Source organism: Pogona vitticeps, chromosome 14 (genome assembly GCF_051106095.1).
Source record: "Pogona vitticeps strain Pit_001003342236 chromosome 14, PviZW2.1, whole genome shotgun sequence".
NCBI classification, from domain to species: Eukaryota; Metazoa; Chordata; class Lepidosauria; order Squamata; family Agamidae; genus Pogona; species Pogona vitticeps.
In genome coordinates this window covers 2,997,580-3,019,865 of record NC_135796.1, presented here as the reverse complement: position 1 = coordinate 3,019,865, position 22,286 = coordinate 2,997,580, and the positions used below count along the sequence as shown (strand labels likewise).

Sequence of the window (22,286 nt, the reverse complement as noted above, 5' to 3'; positions counted from 1 at the left end):
AAAGTGTTTTACAGTTACATTTTACCTGGGTGGTCTGTGCATATCCTTGAGTTGGCTGAGCTGCATAAGCAGCGTAGCTGCAGAAAAAAAAATACAAGAAATTTCAAGGTTTAAAATGCAATAGCTTTGAGAAGAAATTAAATTCTTCAATGCAATATGTTCCATTGTTAAAAATCTACCACGTTCCTCAAGCAGACAATACACCATAGAAATTATAAACCAACTTTGCAGAATAGTCTATTATCTTCAGAGAAACTTACCCCTGCTGGGCTGCAGCTTGAGTGTAGGTACTATAATCTGCAGGTGGTAAAGAAAAAAAGAATATCAAACATAACACATAGCAAAAAATATTCAAACAGCTCAAAATGTAAGTTCAGAATCTGTTATAATTCTATTGCCTTATTTCTATTAACCACCCATGTAATAATTTGTACAGTGGTGCCTCGCTTAGCGACGTTAATCCGTTCTAGGAAAAACGTCGTTAAGGGATTTCGTCATTAAGCGATTTTAAAAGCCCATAGAAACGCATTAAAACGTGTTTAATGTGTTCCTATGGGCTTAAAAACTGACCTTATGCGAAGATCCTCCATAGGGGCGGCCATTTTCGGTCCCTCTAAAGCAAGGCAAAACAGCGGTCGCCATTTTATTTTTCTGGTGGCCATTTTGGAACTGCCGATCAGCTGTGTGAAAATGGGGCGTTTGCGATGATCACTTCCGCGCGATCATTGTAAACGCCCCGTTTTTGCTGACCTGATCGGCGGGGCTTTGGGATGATCGCGGGGAAGCGCTTTCCCCCCCTCATCCCAAAGCCCGCATTTTCGCCCAGCTGATTGGCGGGGCTTCGGGATGATGGGGCGGAAGCGCTTCCCCGTGATCATCCCGAAGCCCCGCCAATCAGCTGGGCAAAAATTGGGCGTCTGCAATGATCGCTTCCCCATGATTATCGTAAAGCAATTTTTCCCCATAGGGAACATCGCAATGCGATCGCAAAATCTTCATCGCTATGCGGATTCATCATTAAACGGGGCGCCCGTTAAGCAAGGCACCACTGTACTCCCTTTTATCAGGAGATGGAGGGCAATTATATGCTAAAGATGACAAAAAGCTCAATAGTTATCAAAAGGAAGTCAGAAAAATGTGCTTTCTGGTGTTTTTTAAAAATCAGGTATATTCTTATATATCAACAACTAAATTACCATAAATTCTATAGTTGCCTCAACTCCTCCTACTGCCAAACTTCATACCATCCGTAATGTTTGATATAAAACCCCAGTACAGTGGTGCCTCGCTTAACGAGCGCACCGTTTAACGAATAATCCGCATAGCAACCCTTTTTGGGGTCGCTAATGCGATCGCATTGCAATGTTTAGATAGGCTAAACATCGCATTGTGATCATTTCTGCACCCGGCGGCCATTTTGGGAACAGCTGATCGGCGGTTCCAAAATGGCCACCGGGTGCAGAAAATGGCCGCCCGCACCATTTTCGCTCCCTGCCCTCGCTTACCGAGGGTGCGAAAATGGCGGCGCTATGGAGAAACTTCGCAGAACGGTGAGTTTCAGAGCAATAGGAACGCATTAAACTAAGTTTAATGCGTTTCTATGGCGTTTTCCGTTCCGTATAGCGATGTTTCCCCATAGCGACGGTTAATCCGGAACGGATTAACCTCGCTATGCGGGGCACCACTGTACTCTTTAATTTAATTTTCTTGGTATCTCTGTGGCGGCTCTATATCTATTGTTTTGTATTTAATCAGTTTAATTTGCCATCCTGTGAATCAGATGTTTGATAATGGGGACTTGTTCGTTTCTTTCCTCATGATTATTTTTTAAAATTTTGTTTCTCTACCTGTGTTTAATTTTGCGTAGCTGTCCTGAGTAGTGGCTCACCAATAGCTGGGCAGGGTATAAGTTTAATAAATAAATACGTAGACTGAGTAGTTACAGCAACCAGTACTCAGTGTAAAAGCCTTTGCAGCAACCGGAATTATGAAGTCTTTGACCAAAACTATGGCAATGTCACGTGATTTCATCAACTCTGAGAATCTTTGGCTTGTACTTATTTTGCCATATATCCACATATAGATTATAAATTTGAATAATTTCATAGTTGCTGCCAATACTTTTTCTGAAATATGTTCCCAAGTTTCCACACTGCAATAAAAGATACACAATGGAGGGGAAACCCCCAAAACAACTCAAGCCATTCGATCCTTGTCTGGATCAATACTTCAACCTTTTAAATAAATTTGACCCTATGAGTGTTTGTTAAAATGCAACCAAAGTTCAAAATTTAAAGAGGCTTCATTGTAATAGGACTCAATGGACTAGTACACTGTTGCAACAAAGTTAAGATCTGCTGCAAAACCACGTACAAAATAAAAAATCCCATAAGCTTTTGCCCATTCCATCTGTCCATGCTTTTCTTTAAACAAATGAGTACCTGTAGTTTGTTGGCAATTCCTGACCTTCAGGTAAAAGCTGACAATTCCTGACCCTGATTCTCCCTTGAGAACTTTTGGGTAGTTCAGGGTCTCAAGAAATTACAGTGGTGCCTCGCAAGACGAGCGCTCCGTTTTACGACGAAATCACATAACAACGAAGTTTTTGCGATTGCAAAACGATGTTTCCTATGGGGGAATTTTGCTTTGCGATGATCGGTTCCCTGCTTCGGGAACCGATTCTCACAAAACGACGATTTTCCTACAGCTGATCGGCGTTTTCAAAAGGGCCGCCAGGTAAAAGAAATGGCCGCCCGCTGTTTTCTGGGATGGATTCCTCGCTGCACGGGCAGCGAAAATGGCCGCGCTATGGAGGATCTTTGCTGGATGGTGAGTTTCAAGCCCATAGGAACACATTAATCGGGTTTTAATGCATTTCTATGGGCTTTTTAATTTCGCTTTACAATGTTTTTGTTCTACAGCGATTTCGCTGGAACGAATTAACGTCGTAACGCGAGGCACCACTGTACATAAAAATCATTAGCAGTAATCTGCGAAAACAGACTGAGGCCTAGTTCTCAACCAAGAAACCTTAGGGGTAAAGTTCTACAGAAGTTTTCTGTGTTGTACCACAGTTCCTATTTGTTATCTATGCAAACCACAATCTCAATGTAAACCTTTCCGAACACAACTGAGAATTGACTTTAATACAGGCAAGACTAGGATCAGGTTAATTTCAATTCTCCCCCAGTTTGTCCACTTGAAGTCTGCTACTATTCCACTTATGTTTTTCCTTAGGCAACACCATCTGAATAGGTCTAGTCTAGTTCATGTGGAATACAAAAAAAACCCACTATTAAGAGAATATATATTTTAGAATGTAATAACTTGCTCTTTATTAACTATCCAAAGAGATAAGTATGCCTAGAGTCCTCCACAGGGCAAAGTTAGGAAAACAACAATTAAAACCACCAAGGGGTCATAAGAAGGTCCTTTTAAATAGCTTCCACCTCGCCTTATTCTATTCCAAAATTTATCACTTCTTTCCTCCTCACTAGGTTCTCAAAACATAATTACCCTTTTACTTTAAAATGTTCTACATTTCTTTCCATACTGACCTTGCCTATCAAATTCAGCTTGGAAATGATAACTACCAAATTATGTCAGGCATTTTCTACATAATATCCAGTAAAGTAGTTTAGACAACTATGTAACACACATTGAATATAAACAAGGCACACAGTATCAAATCTGATATAAACAGATATCTGAAATATTTCAATTTCCAAGAACGTTACTGCTCCCCCTGCTAATCTTATTTGACTTCCTGCCTTCCCCCATACAAAGAAAGGGTAGCACCTTTGTTTGAAGTTGGAATAATCCTTTTTGGTTCAGCTTACATTATTTCTGCAGGTATTATAAGGTAGGGGAAACTTTCCTCTAAATAAACAGTATTGCAATCAAGTTTCTTTTCTTAAGCCAATTTCCAGTTCCCTTATTGGCCATTTTTCTTTAATTTCATTTGAGCATACAATATAATGTCCCATTTTACATCAGAGAGATTGTTTTCAACGATATCTTTACTTTATCTTTACAGTTTCTGAGGGAAACTGGGCAAAACTGATCAGATTCACATTTAGGTTTGTTTCAGGTTTATACCCACAAAGACATTAACTCAACAATGCAGGTACTGTATATTTCAAACCATACAGCCACAAAAACAATTCACAATTCTTCAAATGTCTGAACTGCTTTGAAAGTTCCATTTGCTTGAGTGTGTGTGCGTGTGTGTGAGAGAGAAGGCACGTGTTTAACTCTCCTACTGCAATCAACAGGCCATTAGATGAAATTTAATTCAGAAGTAGTTCAAGATGGCAGTTATTCTCAATTAGTGGAAATTTCACAATGCCTTAGAAAATGATAAATTCTGCATGGACTGGGATCAAAATGCATCTCCAAAAAGAAAGAAAAAACCCAGTCTTTTGTGCAGACAGGCCAGTGGGTGTGGACGTACAGGCGTGCGTCTCTACGTATCAAGCAAGCATGTTCAATGTAATATGGCGGCAACCTCTGCAAAGATGGCAGCACTAGCCTGCTGTCTGCAAAAGCAAAGAGCCGTCATGGCATGTTTAAAACTACTAAGGCCGAGTAGGGTACTGGCTCAGGGAACTTTACCGGTACAATACAGTGGATTATAATGCTGACGCCCAGAGCGAAAAAGCACGGCACAGAAACAGTTGAACTAACTAGGCTTAAATTTACACTTCCTTTTTTCTTAGACTAAAAAAAAGGATATAAACTTTCATTTTATATAACCCCCAGCTGTTTTAATTGCTGCTTGGGAACTGACCTCGACTGTCTGATTACCCTTTAGAGAAGGCATGGGCTAATTTGTCATTCTAGGGCAGCCATTCTCCATCAAGGCCATAAAGCCAGTAGGAAAGAAACACAGGCCAAATCGGGACTTGTAGCAATCATTTCAGGAACCTCATAAGGTGGTGTGTGAAGAAGACTTGTTTCCAGAACAGGACCCCCCCCCTCAAATGTGCTTTGGGGGGGGGGAGAGAGAAAGAGACCATATGGCCTAGTTGAGAATGGCTGATCTAAACGCAAATGAAGAGCCATTTGTCCTCCTAATATTGTTAGAGAAATCAAAATGAAACCCTCCCCGTCGAAGTTAGGTGGGGGGGGGAATACTCATTAACAGTATTAATCTCTGTATAACTTCAATTCACGAACCCAATTCGTCCCCATCACAGCCCACACAAGGGTTACTTAATAATCCCTATCTGGCAATAGAAACAGGTTTTTTTTCAGAGTCAGAAAACGGCTCAGGCCCTTTCCCTTCAGACACCCATAATTTAAAAATTAGATTAAAGACGAAGGGGAAAAAAAGGGCCTAAAACCTCGACGGCTGAGGTGGGAGGAACTCTTCTCACGACGGTCTCGCCGCCAAATAAAAAACCAGAATTTTAAAATGGAGGCTTGATTTCAGGGAGGCGTGAAAAAGGGCCCATTTCCTTCCGAGCGCCCTCCATGGACACACCCAGGCGGGAAAAAGAACGAGGGCACGAAAAAACGGAGAAGGAGGAACGGCGCTTGGAGGCGTTCCTTTTTTTCTCTCTCCCCAAGAAGGGAGGGGGTGGGAAACAGGACTACAAAGCCCAAGCTCCCGCCCAAACGCTCTCCGGCCACGCGCCGCGCTGCCGCCGACTGGCCATTAGGCCAAGGCTGGCTGCGGATTATGGGAGTTGTAGTAGCCCCAGGCAGACGTTCGCCGGGGGGGCATAGGGTCCAGGAGGGGAGCCCCCGCCGGGGCGGGAGCGCGCGGCGGCTGAGGAGGAGGAGCGGCCTTCTTCCCGCCCCCCCTCACACCGTGCACGCGCCCCCAACGGCCTTCTTTTCCCCCCCCGTCCAAAAGAACCTTCCAGAAGAAGTCGTCGTCGTCGTCGACGCCGCCTCTACTCCCCTCAGCCGCCATTCAGGGCTTCTCTCTCTCTCTCGCCTTCCCCCCCCCCCCCCGCTATAACTTCTCCTCAGGCCGAGCTTCTTCCCCACCACCACCACTCCCATCCCCTCAGCTCTTCCCTCCCGCCCTCCGAGGCGGCCTCCCCGCTCCCCCTCGCGTCCCAGTACGAGGCCTCGCCGGGCCTCCCCCTCACTCACCCGTGGACGCCATTTTCTCCCTCTCGCTTCGCCTCCTCTTTCTCTCTGGCGCCCCCCCTCCCCTTCCAACGTCCTCCCCGGTCTTCGGGCCGCCCGGCAGTGCGCACGCGCGGGCCTCTCGTCAGCTCGGGCTGCCCCTACTGCGCCGGCGCGAAGAGGAGGAGGAGGAGGAGGAGGAAGGGGCGAAAGAAGCCGAGTTTGCCTCCTACGCGCGGCCTCTTTGGCCCCGCCTCCCCTCTGGGACCTCCCACTCCGAAGAGGGAGGGGAGCGCGCTCTAGCGAGGCGGAGTTGCCGGGCGGCCCGAAGGCTTCGTCATCACACCGCCCGAACGACCACCCCTTTCCGGCCGCGGAGAGTGGTTCCGTCCAGCGGAGCCGCTAGGGATCGTCGCGCAAGAGACGGTGGGCTTGGAGAACGAAGCACGTCTGAGGTCCTTGAGGTGGGGGGGGGAGATGGTACGGGCGATGGGAGTTGTAGTCCCTGGGAAGCTGGACCGAGGATGATGGGAGCTGTCCAGTAGAGAGGATTCTTAGCGGGTATAGACCAAATTAAAACATGCACCGGTGGCATGTCCTGGAGAGCATCGGGTTAAAGGCGGGGCTGGGGATAATGGGAGTTGTTGTGCCCGAGGGCATGTCGGCTGCCGGGTTTTGTTTTGGGGGGGGGATTTTTTTTGAACGTTGTTGTCGGGTACAGCCGTTTCCATCAGGTGGGAGTGAGTCGGGGGATGATGGGACTTGTAGTACTCAGTGGGTGAATCAATGTGTATTGATGATATGAAGAGAATACTGTACAAGAGGATTCCCTGAGCCCACTTCCTCCTCAGGAGTAGAGATGGAAAATGTCCGAAAATTTCCATTCCCCCCCGGGGGGGGGGACCACACACGCTTAGAAGTGTTTGGAGCTCTATAGAGATGGAAAATTTCCATTTTTTTTTCCCCCAGGGGGAAAAAAGTTTTCCCCGGGAAGGGGGTGGGGAAAGAAATGGAAATTTTCAGACATTTTGCATCTCTATAATATAAAATAATCAGAAGTGATTCGTAGTGATCCTGGCCCCATTGCACGTATTTCACACAAGCAGTTCCTTCTGTCCTCGTTGGGGCTGCTTGCATCTCAGATTTCAAGCGTGATTATTAGGTGGCCCTGCTAGTAAGAGTTTTGCAACCAGCGTGCCCATAATCATCCTCATCCCACCACCACAGGCCTCCGCTGGAGAGGAGAAATCTCCTTTTCCACCTGGGGAGGAAAAGATACCTTTAGAATAACCTTAAGAGCATCCTCTTTAGCCGCCACATCCCTTACAGCTTGGCCCCCAAACACCTGAGAGGTGAGTGGAAAAAGCACCTGTATATCTATTTCCTAGGAATTAACTCCCACCTAGAGATGGTGCAGGATTGACTGTCCGGAAACCCAAGATTTATGTAACAAGGGTTTTTGTATTTCAGGGTGCAGATTCCCAGATCACTGCTTGTCCCTGCTTGAACCCACCTATAAGACTGCGTTGATCCAGGTTGCGGAATTCTCTGTACGCCTTTGCAGATCCACCTGTTGAACTCCCAACCTGTGCCTTGTACTCAGAGAGAGAGAGAGAAATGAAGTAAAGGGAGAAAATGGACACCAAAACCTAACAGAAACCTTAAAAAAGGAGTAAAGCAAACAGATGCCCCTCCCCTTCTGCAGAATATCAGCTCAGTAGGTTTTTTGCAGCAGCAAGCGGGCCTGAGTTCAAATCCTCCCCCTCTTGCTTCACCTCGTTCTCGACAGCCCCTTGCCGGCATCAAGCATGGCTGAGCGCCCTTTGCAAGGGGCCCTTGCACAGCCGGCCAGCCTGTCCGAAATGGCTGACCGCTGGTCTTCGGCAAGCTGAGGAAGCTGGCGGGCCCCCCTCCCCTGTCTTTTTTGGCAAAAGACCCATTTTTTGGAGCTGGGTAAAAACTGGCCTCATGGGGAAGACGGTCTCCCGGCCCTCGGGTTCTCTTCTGGGTGGGAGAACTGGGACAGGAGGAGGGCTGTAAGCTAGATTGGGGGGGGGGGTGTCTCAGAAGGAGAGGCTGCAGAGTACAAGGGAGGAGAAACAGAAGCAATGCCCTGGCCGTGCTGGTGTCTTGCTATTGGGACTGGCCCGACCGCTTGGCAAAAGCAGAAGGTTGCTTCAGGCAGCAGATGTTGGGAGACGGCAATACGGTGTTTGAGCAGAAGACAGAACTCGGTCTGCCAAAGGCCCTGCCCAGCATCTTGTAAACCAGTTCTTCTGCCTCCAGATCAGGATAAGAAAACATTCAGGGGCCAATCGCGTTAGCTTTTGTACCTGGAAAAGAAGGGGGTGCTCGCTTGTACTTTGCCTCAGGCGGCAAAATATCTTTGGCCGGCTCTGCTTGGGGTTAAGAGGTGATGCTTGGATTTCACTTATTCACTGGAAGGCTTCCAAGTCCTGGCGCAAACTGAGCCCCATTTGATCTGACCTTCCGGAAAGCTTCTGAGTGGTTCACGTAGGCAAGAATATGTCCCTGCCATGCCGTTTGCCTCCAGCAGTTGTTACTTTAAGGTATACTGCCTCTAATGTGGGTGTTCTGCTCAGCAGGTACAGCTGAGTGAACTCTGATAGGCCAATTCTTGTCCATCCACTTTGACAATTTTTAAAAAATACTCCTTCAGCTGGTTGTTTTTCTAATTTTCTAATACAGCCCAGACACCTTAAATTTATTGATTTATTTTCCTGAGCATTCCTTTTTCAGTTTTTGTTTCCATGTTATATGAGCTGGAGAGCTCAGTGGTTGAGGTCTCTGACTGCGGAGCCGGACGTTGGGAGTTTGATTCCCCCACTGTGTGCCTCCTGGACAGGCTAGACTCGGGGATCCATCGGGTCCCTTCCGGCCCTGTAGTTCCAAGATGACCACCACAACAATGTGTACTGTTCCAATAAGGTGCCATAATATATATATATTTTACAAAAGAGCAATCTCCACAGGTAAACTATGATCATGCGAAGAAGAGATTTTCTTCTTCTGTCTCCTGAATCCCCTGCCCATCAACCCGAAAGTCTTGTCACGCCTTGAAGGTGGCCGTCGGATGAAGTGGACCATAGTCTGGAAAAGCTGATGCCAAATAAGCCGCAAGAGTCTTGGCTTGTTTCGTAGCGCAAGACCCTAACAGGGCTGCCTCCCACTCTTGGGTCTGGGAATTCTTGCTGGGAATCGCTTCCCGTGGACAATCGTGCCTTCTAGGGCAACGAGAAAAGAGGTTTGATAGGAAGAGGTTTTAATTCATTTATTTCCAGTTGCACTTTACGGAGGCCAGTCTTATGCAGCCCTTGGTCCGGCTGGTGTTTATATTTGCAACTCCTTCCAGTTCCTTCCAGCTGGCCGTCTTGGGAGCTGTAGCGCGGGAGATCTCAAGAGGTTCCAGAGGGAACTCCTGCAGAATAATGAACTCGCGGCCACCCACCAACCCAACCGAGCTGGCCTTGCCTCTGTGCTGAAAACGATTTTTTGAGCTCTTGCCCACAGACCCTCCTTTCAGCTGCCCTGCCAAGCTTGCCAGCCGGGCGGCTGGTCTGGGAGCTACGATGTCCCTGACTGACCCCAACTGGGGAATGGCTTGACATCTGAATGTGTTCAACCCCCTGACACCGAAGTGAAGAACTGGTTGTAAAGACATGATGATTCTGGCCTGCTTTGCAGGCTTGTTAGGTACCCAAGAGGCGCTCGGAAAGAAAATCACGGCGCTAGCCATCCATGGGAACTAAGTGTGACAAACCCAGACCTACTGGGATATGTCACACAGTTACTAAGCTGCCACCAACCATTCCCTGTAAGAAGTCACACAGACCAGGGATGGATTTTTAAACAATAAAAAGAATAAGGTTTATTTTAAATACACACAGGGAAAAATAAACAATCAGGTGAATAGGATAAAGTAACGTGGCTTAGTTTCACTCATACACCCACACAGTTTGGTTCACCCAGAACCCTTAACTTGAAGCCCAGACCCTGAACCTATCAGTTCTGGCTAACCAACAGACACCTGAACCTATCAGGTTGGTACTCTGACACACAGAAGTACCCTGTCTGACACACAGACTCCCACAACAGCTTCTTCTTCCCAGCTGCTGCTTCGTCACATCCCAGTGTCTCTCAGTGTCTCCCAGTGTGTGTGTGCACCACACACGCTCCACATTTATTTATACAGTACAGCCCCTCCTCCTGATGTCCCGCCTTCCACTCCCCATAGGATGGAACTTTCCCTCCAAACCCATGACAGACAGGTAACATCAGTGCTGTATGTAACACCTCCCCTCTTTATAAGTTGTTTTGTAGGGGGAAAGCTAAGGTGCTTTTCACCAAAAAACAACCTGGATGAAACATACAAAAACAGTTATACATACCATATTATACTTACTTATACTTACATTCTAAGTTAACCATAGCAATTAGGCATTTAAACATTTACCATATACAATACATCCATTTACCTTTATTCATACAAACCAAATTCAAAACCAGGTACATTTAACCTTTTATCATCATTATATACACATAGTCCATGTTTCTTTCGCCGTCTTCATTCTTCAGGTCTTCTTGATAAGGCGTCAGCAACACAGTTCACTGACCCTCTGACCACCTTCACTTCAAAGTCATAGTCCTGTAGGTTTAAAGCCCACCTCATAAGTTTGCTATTGTGGGTTTTCATTGTCTTTAACCACTGTAATGGTGAATGGTCAGTACACAGAATAAAATGTCTTCCCCAGATGTAAGGCTTGGCCTTCTGGATCGCGTAGACTATGGCCAAACACTCCTTCTCCACGGTTGCCAAATGTCTCTCACCTTTTTGAAGTTTCCTACTCAGGTAGGACACTGGATGCTGGTCACCATTCTCATCCTCCTGGCACAGAACTGCTCCTACGCCGCTGTTAGACGCATCTGTGTAGATGATGAACTCCTGGTCGAAGTCTGGAGCACGCAGGACTGGATAGTTGATTAACGCCTCCTTCAACCTCTGGAACGCCGCCTCACAGTCGCTGGTCCACGGGATGCGGTCATCAGCCGTCTTCCTCGTCAGATCGGTCAGCGGAGCCGCAATCTCGCTAAACCTCGGGATGAACTTTCTGTAGTAGCCCACCAACCCAAGAAATGATTTGACTTTTTTCTTGGTGTTGGGTCTAGGCCAATCACGAACAGCTTCTATTTTGGCCTCCAGGGGTTTTATCACTCCTCCCCCTACCATGTGACCCAAGTATTTTATTTCTGGGCTACCCAGCTGACACTTGCTGGCCTTTACTGTTAGCCCTGCTGCACTTAACCTCTGCAGCACTATCTCCAGGTGTATCAGGTGATCTTCCCAGGTATTACTGAAGATCCCTATGTCGTCAATGTAGGCCACTGTAAAGTCACTGAGCCCTGCCAAGGTCTGGTCCATCAGCCTTTGGAATGTGGCTGGTGCATTTCTGAGACCAAAGCTCAGGACTCGAAACTCATAGAGACCAAAAGGGCTGCAAAAAGCAGTCTTTTCTTGATCCCTGGGATCAATTCTTAATTGCCAATATCCCTTTACCAGGTCCAATGATGAGATGAACCGACAACCCCCTATGGTTTCAATCAGGTTGTCTAGCCTGGGCATTGGGTAGGCATCAGGAGTGGTTACACGGTTTAATTTCCTGTAATCAACACAAAACCTAATGCTCCCATCAGGCTTGTCCACAAGGACTATCGGAGAGGACCAAGGGCTAGAAGAGGGGACGATTATGTTCTCCCTAAGCATCTCGTCCAGCTCCTTCCGCACCTTGTCCCTATAGGGTCCCGTCACTCGGTATGGGGATACTGCCTGCGGGGGTGCATCCCCTGTGTGGATCCGATGCATCACTCCCTTCACTATCCCCGGCTTGTTGGAAAACACCTGTTGATATTTACTAAGCAGCGTTTTTAGTTCTTGCTGCTGGTCTTGGGTGAGTGCAGGACTGATCTTTACCTCCTCTGGGTTGTATTTTACTTCCCCTCTACCCTCCCAGAAGGGTAATTCAGCTTCCTCACTCTCAGCTGCTTTTATCGCGAATAAAACCCTCTGTTCCCCTCGGTAGTAGGGTTTTAGGGCATTCACATGAACCACCCTCCTTGCCTGGTTCTCCTCCTGCTCTATTAGGTAGTTCAGGTCTGACATCTTGGAAATGACCCTATATGGTCCTGCCCATTTGAGCTGCAGTTTATTCTCTCTGCAGGGCCTAAGCCAAAGCACTTCCTCCCCTGGGTCAAAGTGCCTCTCTCTAGCTTTGTGGTCATACCATGTTTTCTGTCTGACCTTCTGAGCTTGCAGGTTTTCTGCTGCCAGCTCTAGATTTCTCCTTAGGTCATTCATCAAGGTGTCTATGTATGTCACAACGTCTTGTGGGTCATCCTGGGTGATCTGCTCCCAATTTTGTTTGATCAAATCAAGGGGCCCTTTCACCCTTCTCCCAAATAAAAGTTCAAATGGACTGAACCCGGTACTGGCTTGTGGCACTGATCGATAAGCAAACAAAAGGGATTGCAGCTTCTGGTCCCAATTGTTTGGATTCTCTGCCAAGTAAGCCCTAATCATGCGCATTAGAGTCCCATTGAACTTCTCAGTTAACCCATTACTTTCAGGATGATAGGCAGTGGTTTCCTTGTGCTTTATTCCACAGATTTGCCATAAGCGTTTCATGAGCTTTGATGTGAACGATGCGCCCAAATCTGTGATTATCTCTGAGGCAAATCCCATCCTGGACATATACCCCACCAAAGCATCGGCCACTGTGTTAGTTTCGATGTTAGTCAAGGGTATGGCTTCAGGATACCTTGTGGCATGGTCCACAATTGTTAGAATGAACCTGTTCCCCCTCTTTGTGGCCTTGGGCAAAGGTCCCACAATATCCACCCCTATGCATTTGAACGGAGTGTCAATCACAGGCAAAGGGCACAACTTTGCTTTGGTCCTGTCACGGTTATTCCCCTGCCTTTGACACACATCACATTGTTTACAGAACTCCCTGATCTGCTTCCCTATGTCAGGCCAGTAGAAATTCTGTGTGATTCTCTGCTGTGTCTTGTTCACTCCTAAGTGCGCAGCAAACATGTCAGAGTGCCCCCTTTGTAAGATCATGGGGCGATACTTTTCAGGTACCACCAGCTGACTTCTGATCCCATCTCCCCCTTTTGAGATATTCCTCAGGGTCTCTCTATATAAAACCCCCTTTTTCTCCAGAAATCTCACTGGGGTTTCAGGTGTTAGCTGGGCGTCAGTCACCTGTTCAAAACACTTTTGGAGAGTGGCGTCTGCCTTTTGCTCCTGTCCAAATCTGCTGTCTGTGGTTAAGGTTTCCACCACAGCTTCTGAACTCCCCTCTGCTTCCGTCTCTGGCTCATCATTACCCCCCTGAACTGTCCCTGTGGTGGCTTGTGAGCGTGTAATCACTAGCACCCGTTTCACATGTTCAGCCAGGTCATTTCCCACGAGCACGGCTGCTGGCAGAGTCGATGAAATCGCTAGCCGCCAATCTCCCCTCCAGCCTTGAAAGTTGACAGGTACCTCTGCTACTGGCAGAGAGATTACCTGCCCCTCAATCCCTGCCACCTTCATGCTCTCATTTGGGATTATAAACTCCCTAGGAATAATATCTGGATGGCACAGGGTTACCTGGGAACAAGTGTCCCGCAGCCCCCTATACTGACGGTCAAGTATTCCTACGTCCACCCCTGCTGTCTCAAACAACTGAGAATCTGTTTTCACCAGCAAGCAGCGTTTTACCTCCACAAGAGGACCATTTTCCTCAGCCTGATCAGCATAGGTAGCTGTTCCAGACTGAGTAGCCATGGCAACAGGCTCCCTCAGTGACACTGTGCCTTGCTCTTTCTGGACACAGAACACAGCTTTTGGCTTGGTTCCACTAGACTCCTGAGGCACCATTCCTTTTAGCTGCTTTAATTTCTCACACTCTGAGATTAGATGACCCTTTCCCTGACAGAAATAACATTTTCTGGTGTATTTTGATTCTCTCTCATCTTGTTTTGGTTTTCCCTCCAAAATCTGAGGTCTTAGTTTCATGTCTGAGGGCTTCCCTTCACCATGGGCCCCTCCCCCTTGCTGGCTTTTCCCTGGTCCCTGAGAGTACTTGCTGTAGGTTTCTTTGGGTTTGCCTACAGATTTCCCCTCACCCAAGGGCTTTCTTATTTGGGAAATAAAATCTGCGATCTCTGCGGCTGCTGCCACAGATTTCGGTTTCCTCTCCCTCACCTGGAATTTCAATTCCCCATGCAGGACTGAATAGAACTGTTCCAGTGCTATCAAGTCTTTAAGCTGCTCATAGGTCTCTGTCCCCTCCTGAGACAGCCATTTCCCAAGCAGCCTCACCAATTGGGCCCCCACTTGGGTAAAAGTCTGTTCTGGTTTCTTGGTGAGGGACCTGAATCTTTGTCTCAGCTGCTCCGCATTTATCCCATGTCTGGCAAACACCAGTTTTTTAAACTCTGCAAAATCTTTCATCAGTTCCTCAGGCATCTCGGCATAAACCTCAGCCAGGCTACCACTGATTAAAGATCGCATGATGGTCATCTTCTCAGTTTCCCTCACTGAGAAGTCCACAAACGCTCTTTCCACTAAGGAAAAGAACACCTCAGGACAATCTCCCTTGTGGTACACAGGGAATTTCTTCAGGTCAGCCTTAGACAATTGGCCTCCCTCAGAATCCCTATTGTTATTATTGTTCTGGTTCATCAGTTCCAGTTTTCTTAATTCAAACGCCATTTTTTCTTTCTCCAGAGCAATTTTCTCTCTCTCTCTCTCTAGTTCAAATTGCCTTTGTTTCTCTCTTTCCCTTTGCTCCATTTTTTCTCTCTCTAACCTTTCCTCCACTTCAAATTGCCTCATCCTCAGTTCATGCTGTTGGGCTATGAGCAATTTTCTGAGTTCTGGGTTCTGCTCTCCTGTGCTGTCACCCTGCACTGAGCCAAATTCATCCTCAGAACCTTGGTCAATCTGGGGGTCTTTCACTTCACTCATTTCGGCCATCTGGCTTCGAGTCAAGGGCATAATCCCCCCTCAGAACAGGCTGCTTTAAAAAGTCAAGCCTCAAAATAAAACGACCACTTTTTTTCTTCTTGCCTCAGAACCAGCTCTCCCTATAGAGATTGCTGCTGTTCTTCAGCACTAAACTTGCAACAGTATCGAGTCAGAGCCTACCCCCCTCTGCTGGGCCTCTCAGCTGGCAAGCTAGCTCACTGTTACTAGGCAGTTTTGCCTCAGCTTTTTCCCGCCAAAACTAGGCTGCCTCAGAGCACCTTAATCTAAGTCTCCCCAGTTGGCACGTTCTTCTACTAGCGCACCTCCCCGTGAGGTACACCTAGAAGATTACCTACGCGCCTCAGACTGTCCCTGACTAGACCCCCCTTGCTCTGGGCACACTTGCCAAGGCTTTGCTGGACCACTGGACAACTGGACCAGTCGTATCCCACACGCTGGACACCAATCAATGTGACAAACCCAGACCTACTGGGATATGTCACACAGTTACTAAGCTGCCACCAACCATTCCCTGTAAGAAGTCACACAGACCAGGGATGGATTTTTAAACAATAAAAAGAATAAGGTTTATTTTAAATACACACAGGGAAAAATAAACAATCAGGTGAATAGGATAAAGTAACGTGGCTTAGTTTCACTCATACACCCACACAGTTTGGTTCACCCAGAACCCTTAACTTGAAGCCCAGACCCTGAACCTATCAGTTCTGGCTAACCAACAGACACCTGAACCTATCAGGTTGGTACTCTGACACACAGAAGTACCCTGTCTGACACACAGACTCCCACAACAGCTTCTTCTTCCCAGCTGCTGCTTCGTCACATCCCAGTGTCTCTCAGTGTCTCCCAGTGTGTGTGTGCACCACACACGCTCCACATTTATTTATACAGTACAGCCCCTCCTCCTGATGTCCCGCCTTCCACTCCCCATAGGATGGAACTTTCCCTCCAAACCCATGACAGACAGGTAACATCAGTGCTGTATGTAACACTAAGCACCTGGAAAAGTTACTTTTTCATTGACCGCTTCTGGAATTCATCACCCCACATGGGCAGCGGAGGCCGTAGTGACTAGAGGATGATAGGAGATGTGGTCCAAAAAGAAAGTTGTCCAAGCTTTGTACAAACTAAAGGAGATTGGTGTTGTTGTTTTGAGTTTGAGTCAGTGAGAATTAAGACAGCCGTGTTTCCACCGCATGGGGGGGGGGGGTGAGGACTCCTTCTGAGTCTCAGAGCTGTAACTGGATGTCTGGGGAAGTGAGGACTAAATACACAGAAAAAACATGGAAATTGTACCTGCAATTGAGTGCAAACCCGGGACCCCCCTCTGAGTCTCTCTCTCCTTTTCCTCTCCCACTCTTAGGGGGCATGCCGGTCCAGACCAGGCGGTGGAGGTGGCGTTCTCCCCCAATGGCCTCCTCCACGCTCATGGCGCTGCTCTGCATTTTCTGGTTGACGGGCGTCGGGGAGAGCTTGGGCTTGGCGCCCAGCCTGCTCAGCAGCCCTTGGCAATGTAAGTGTCGGCCAACGAGCCAACACAGTTGGGAAACGATTCTTTTCTTCTCTTTTCGGACTACTTTGGAAATGACCGGTTTCTAAGTTCTAGCGTGCATGATGCCATTTCTTTCTGTAATCGCGGCCTCCCACTAAGCTGATGACATGGCAGCCGCAACATGGAGTATAACATTTATTTTATACAGCCCATTTCCAATTCAATGTCGTTTGTCACTGTTACGCAATTGTAGCAGTCAACTTGTATTGCATTTTTTGCTGTCGCTTTATTGTTGCATTTTGCCGGCCATAACCTGCTTTCAGGACCGCCAGGGGCCGAGACTTTTGCATAGAAATGCCAAAATACGTGGGGGAAGGGGGGGGGAAGCCAGTCCTCTGCTAACGACATGCTGGATCTTTGCTGGCAGGTTTCCGCCTCGTGACCTACTGCTTCTGCCACACAGACGCCTCCCTTCTCTGCACCAACCTGCTGTTCTTCCTCCCCCTGGGCTGGCACCAGGAGCTACGGCTGGGCACCCTCCGTTACCTCCACGTCTCCGTGCTCGGGGCGGCCGCCTCAGCGGTGCTCTACCTCCTCCTCTCTGCACTGTGGGACCGGCGGCCTGCCCTCCCTGTTGGCAGCTATGCCCCGGTGCATCTGGTCTTACTGGGCTGCCACCAAAGGCACCAGAAGCAGAGGGGGCTCTCCGGGTGGATTTCCGTGGCTCTGTGGGCTGGGATGCTCCTGGGGCTCACCCAGGTCCTTTCCCCGCATTCTCCTTTCTTCCTGCACATGTGCGGGCTGCTGGCGGGGCTGGCCTGTATCCTTTGCCAAACCTCAGAGTCTCTGGGTTGGGGTAGGTGGGCAACAGGTAACCTGGGGGCCAGCTGAGGTCCTCCTGGAGCCGCCATGAAAGATTTTCTGGTTCTGATTCTGAAACTGTGCCTGCAGAAGCCTCAGGGAGAGCTTGCCCCTTTAAAGATAATTTTGTCACCCTTAAAAAGCGTTTTTAGAACTTTATACAGTAGGACCCCCTTTTCTGTGGGATCAGTATCTGCTGATTAGCTTATCCATGTTCTGAAAATATTCAAAGCAAAATCCTAGAAAGACATACCGCATTTATAAGACGCTCACATGTATAAGACCCCCTCCCACTTTTATAATCCAAAATTAAGAAATCTTAAATCAGATGGAGAATCCTTCCCTTCTGTTTTTCAATTGTCGGTTTTAGAATTCACATCCAGCTTAGCTAGTTGGCAATGTCCACACCGTGCCTTGATGCCACGTCTCCTGCAAAGCATAACTTTACAGTCAGGGCAACGTAAAGAATAACAACCACCTGGCTTCAGAGAAGTTCTATTCCGTGTCGAGATCCTTGGGGTTGGACGTTTTCAGTTAGTGCTCAAACAAACAAAAACAACATTCCATGGAACAGTCAATTTCTTAACAGTTTTCTTTAAAGATTTATCAAAAATTAGGGTTAGGGAGAGAAAATAATTTTTTAAAGAAAAGCTTGGAGGCAAATCCTGGTAAACTCTTGGGGGGTAGAAAGAGGGGTGCTGTGAATGCTCCGTCTGGAAGAGCCCACGGTGACGCAGAGTTCGTTGTATGTCTACGGGGCCATCGTTACCCCCTCAAAGGCCCACTCCCAAAATCTGCTACTCTCCTGTACCCAAAGCTACGTCAAATACTTTTGATTTTTTTCCCCCGAATCCCCTATTTTAAATTTCAAACACATTTTTTGAGGGAAGTCAGTTTCGAAGGGAAGGACGCGATTTCTCATGTTTATCAGAAAGGAAGGGGTGGCTTGACAAGCCCTGATCTATGGCCTGTATTATCCAGCAGCAGCCCGGACTTTCCCCGGGCAAGATTGAGAATTCTCCTTGACGGCTCAGACTGGGCTGGCGTTTTCTCCCCGCTGGAGCTACCAGAGGCGTGCCTAGAAGGCGTCCACAACTGGATGGTCCGCAGGATGCAGGCCGGGGGCTCTGCCTTCGGATTTGTGTTGCCCCCAGCAGCTGCAATTCTTCCGCTCACGGATCCAGCAGCTACAGCGGCAAGGTAAATGTCTTCCATTTATGTCAACATTTTTCACCAAGCAAAGAAGAGAGGAGGACTTGCAGAGGATCTTGCAGATGTTAAGGCCGGCCGTCCCTGTCCTCATGTTTATTGTCCGAAAGTCACAACGCTTAAGGAAGAAGAGAGGGAGAAAAGCAAACTTGCACCACCAGGGCTGAGAAGGAAACGATGCCCGTGGAAGAGAAGCTGCTGGTCAGAACTTGAGGGAGGGCCCAGCCAGACCCATAAATGGGGGGAAACAAGCTAATATTTACGCCCGCACAGTTGTACACACATAGATCTTGAGTTTGCGGCTGTTGCCCTCTTCTTTCATCCCAGCCTGGCCAGTCCCCACCAGGGATTTTGATCAGTTTCCTGGTTCTCTTATGATGCGTCTCCCTTATTGAATCAGCCAGTCCTGTCCATTCAAGCTTTCCCCAGCCTGATGGCCCCGACTTGCGGATTCGCTCGGCGGCACAAGGGTCTGCAACTCACCAAGCGACAGTTCTGACTGCTCGAAAATGAAAAGCTGCATCCATAAATTCTATTACAGCAGGACCGCTGTATCCACGGGGGATTGGTTTGAAACCCACCCACCCCCGTGGATGCTGGAAAATGCGGGTAATAGCGAGTGTTAGACATAGCTTGACAAAAGGAAAGGAAAAAAAGTATTTTGCATACATTATCAGCAACAAAAATACATAGCAAGGTCTCTGGCTCCTTCTAATGACCAGTTCTTGTGATTAGTTTGAAAATATGTATTTCTGAGGTTTTTTAAATAAATATTTTAATATTTTCAGATCACTGATAAATGAAACAGCGGATATTGATACTGTGGATATGAGGATCCTACTGTACTTTGTAGAAATGTGCATGGCATGTTCCTCAACTTCTTTTCTCCCCCTTCTATCTTTTTAATTTTTGTGTTCCCCTTCCCCTTACGGCCTCATTGTTGCTTCTGGCCCAAGTGCACAAAATCTCTCTCTTTTCTCCTTGATTTTCAGGGTTTCTCCTGTGTCGTCTTCTACCTCTTACTGGAGCGGAGAAAGAACAGAGCAGGAGCGAGAGCCCGGGGCGCTCTTGGCATCTCGCTCTCTGCCTCCCTTCTCTGCTCCGCTCGAGGCGTCCGGCGTTCCTTTCTCGGCCCTGACGGATGACGAGCAGCTCCAAGCCGGGATCCAGGCCTCCTTGCAGGACATGGCTAAGGAAGAAATGAAGCTTTCCAAATCATCTGTTTCTTCTCTACGGTAAAAGTAGAGAGGGGTGGGTGGGGATTATACGTTTATTTTCTTTCAAGTCTGTTTTATGTTGTTCCTGGAGTTGCTTTCAGGCAATCTATACGGGGATGTCCATGTTTATTGGGTTAGAATCTACAAAGACCTTGCAGAAAACGAAAGGGAGGGATGAGGGAAGAGGTCTGTGAGCAGGGCTAGGATAGGATAACCCTGTTTCCTGTCTCTTCGGGCTCTATTGTGGACCGTTGCAGTGCCTGCTGGCGGTGACCATTTAGAGCAGAAGGGGAGGGGAGTGATCTTTCACAGTTGCCTACAGTAAATGCATACAATGAAGATGGAGGGGGGAAGACACCTTTTCCCACCTCTTGGAAAACTCAAGAACTTCCGATCATCCAAAGGGAGCGGATTCTTCCACAGAATCCCCGTTTATCTTGTGGAACTCCCTGCTACGAGATAGACAGAGAGCATAGCTTGGAAAAATTAACTTTTCTGGAGAGCAAACCATAATCCAAGGAGTTGTGGCCAGCAGAGATGGGGACTTGAGTTGCAGGACGCATTGTCAAGTCGGACTTAAGTTGCACCGGTGACTCGATTCAGATTCAATTCGGATTTTTGTTTTCAATGACTCAAAACTCGTGACTCTGAACCCACCCCTCCCACCCTTTTTTTCCTGGGAAGATAAAAGCTTGTTTTTAAGAGGGACTCAGACTTGGGCCTTGAGACTCAGAAACTTGGTACCCAAGACTCAGACCCCCCAGACTTGGCCACATCCCTGGTGGCCAGTAAAAGTAACTTTTCCAAACTTGGGAAGAGGGACTTTTGAAGTCTCTTCTGTAACCTTCTGACTGATTGGGGGGTTGCGAGGGAGGAAGGGGTTAGGGTTGTAACCCCCCCCCCCCGCCAGGCCTCCCAACACTCGTACCAGCCATTTTCTTCCCCGTCCAATCTCTCACACCCCCTCCTTGCGTTTGTCAGGCTTCAGCAGCTGCAGAGAATGGGCTTCCCCACCAACCAGGCCGTGGTGGCGCTGGCAGCCACGGGCCACGTCGAGGGTGCAGTCTCGCTGCTGATTGGCGGCCACGTGGGAGACGAAACCGTGGTGATGACAGAGAGCTGCCGGCAGCCTCTTCCGGATCACTGTCCGTGAGGCCACAGGGAGGGCCAAGCAAAGCTGGACTTTCCCGGGGGGGTGCGGGGCCTCCGGGCAGAAGACCAGGCTCAGGAAGAAGGGATGGTGGTTTCCGTGGCTTTAACCAGAAGATGGACGTGGCCGTTAATGCCCCCCCCCCCCAGGAAGGTACAATGCAGGTGAAACAGGACAGAATCTCGGGTTGCTGCTCTCGGAGGGACCCTGAGTTGACAAGAGAAATTTCTGAATCAACTGGGGAACAAGAGAGATGGGATTCTTCCTTCCACATCGGTCCGGAGAAAGGGAAACAGAGCTGATGATTTTTTTTGGGGGGGGGGGGGGCAATTGTCTATACCTTAACTGCAGCATTTTTTAAAAAAACAAGAAAACTCTTTTCTCCATACCTCTAAAGAGTGGAATAGACAATGATCCATTGGCAGGCATGGTAGTGGGAAGCTGGGTGCAATGAAACAGGTTCTTGAGAAGGAAAACGTGAAGTCTGTGCATGCCTATTGTACATGCAGGTCCCAGGTGATGAGGACCACGATGGTGACTTTGCTCCTGGAGCGATCCAGGTCTGAGCCGGCTCTGGTTGCAACCATGGATCAGTTCCTTGTAAAACATCCGTCGGCTGCTCTGCTATTTTCTGAGCCATGGAAAGGTGAACAAATCTCCCCATCCGCAACCCGACCTGGAAACGACCTTTCGTGGATGCCCGTTTCATTCGGTCGCTTTCCGAAGGTTCAGACTGAGGATCCTGAACCAGAAGGGCTGGGAGGAAGCCAGGGCGTTGGCCTTCCTTTCCGAATGCTGGCCACGGGTGGCCTCAGTTACTTGGACCAGTTACTTGGACCGAAAGGGCTCCTGAGAGCGGAGGCTCTTTGCAAATCAAGCCGTACCAGATGAGCCCAACTGAGTCTTCCAAAGGAACAGCATTGTATGGGGCGGGATGGGGTGGGGGTCGTGCTTTATTGTGACTCTGCTACCCGAGGGACACCTCCTTTGGCCACCGAGAATGCAAAAGGCACATGGTATCTGGGGTAAAAAAAGGTTGCTTTTTTTGGCTATTGTTGAAATGGCAAGGAAGAAGATAGGCTGCACTGGCTGGGGGATGATGGAAGTGTAGTACAAAACCTCTCTGGGATGTCCCACTGGGGAAGGTGCAGTATTGGCATTGCAGAATTTACAATAAATTTGGGACGTCCTAAAAAGGGACCAACCCAATTCAGTGCCTGA

At 48.1% G+C, this 22,286-nt stretch overlaps 2 protein-coding genes across 21 annotated transcripts in view; one reads left to right on the top strand and one right to left on the bottom strand.

Annotated features, from left to right (window-relative positions):
- Positions 1-6,198, bottom strand: part of EWSR1 (EWS RNA binding protein 1) — a 24,275-nt gene extending 18,077 nt beyond the window's left edge. For all 20 annotated transcript variants that reach the window (XM_078381582.1, XM_078381586.1, XM_078381583.1 and 17 more), the window contains exons 1-3: positions 6,106-6,198; positions 261-297; positions 26-77 (exon numbers count right to left, since the gene is read on the bottom strand). In XM_078381582.1, coding sequence (XP_078237708.1) covers positions 26-77; positions 261-297; positions 6,106-6,118 — 102 coding nt within the window. In that variant the 5' untranslated portion in view covers positions 6,119-6,198. The remainder of the gene's footprint in view (positions 1-25; positions 78-260; positions 298-6,105) is intronic.
- On the top strand, positions 5,936-22,286 carry RHBDD3 (rhomboid domain containing 3). The gene is made up of 6 exons (XM_020800836.3): positions 5,936-6,507; positions 16,500-16,649; positions 17,056-17,448; positions 18,524-18,689; positions 19,691-19,933; positions 20,897-22,286. The coding sequence occupies exons 2-6, from the start codon at positions 16,505-16,507 to the stop codon at positions 21,066-21,068; spliced, it is 1,119 nt and encodes a 372-aa protein (XP_020656495.3). The 5' UTR covers positions 5,936-6,507; positions 16,500-16,504; the 3' UTR covers positions 21,069-22,286.

Bases quoted from the DNA above. Each gene is read 5' to 3' on its own strand.
- RHBDD3 (XM_020800836.3), top strand. From the start codon at position 16,505: ATGCCGGTCCAGACCAGGCGGTGGAGGTGGCGTTCTCCCCCAATGGCC. The intron at 17,449-18,523 runs GTATCCTTTGCC...TTGACGGCTCAG, and splicing joins GCTGCTGGCGGGGCTGGCCT to ACTGGGCTGGCGTTTTCTCC. The intron at 18,690-19,690 runs GTAAATGTCTTC...CTTGATTTTCAG, and splicing joins CCAGCAGCTACAGCGGCAAG to GGTTTCTCCTGTGTCGTCTT.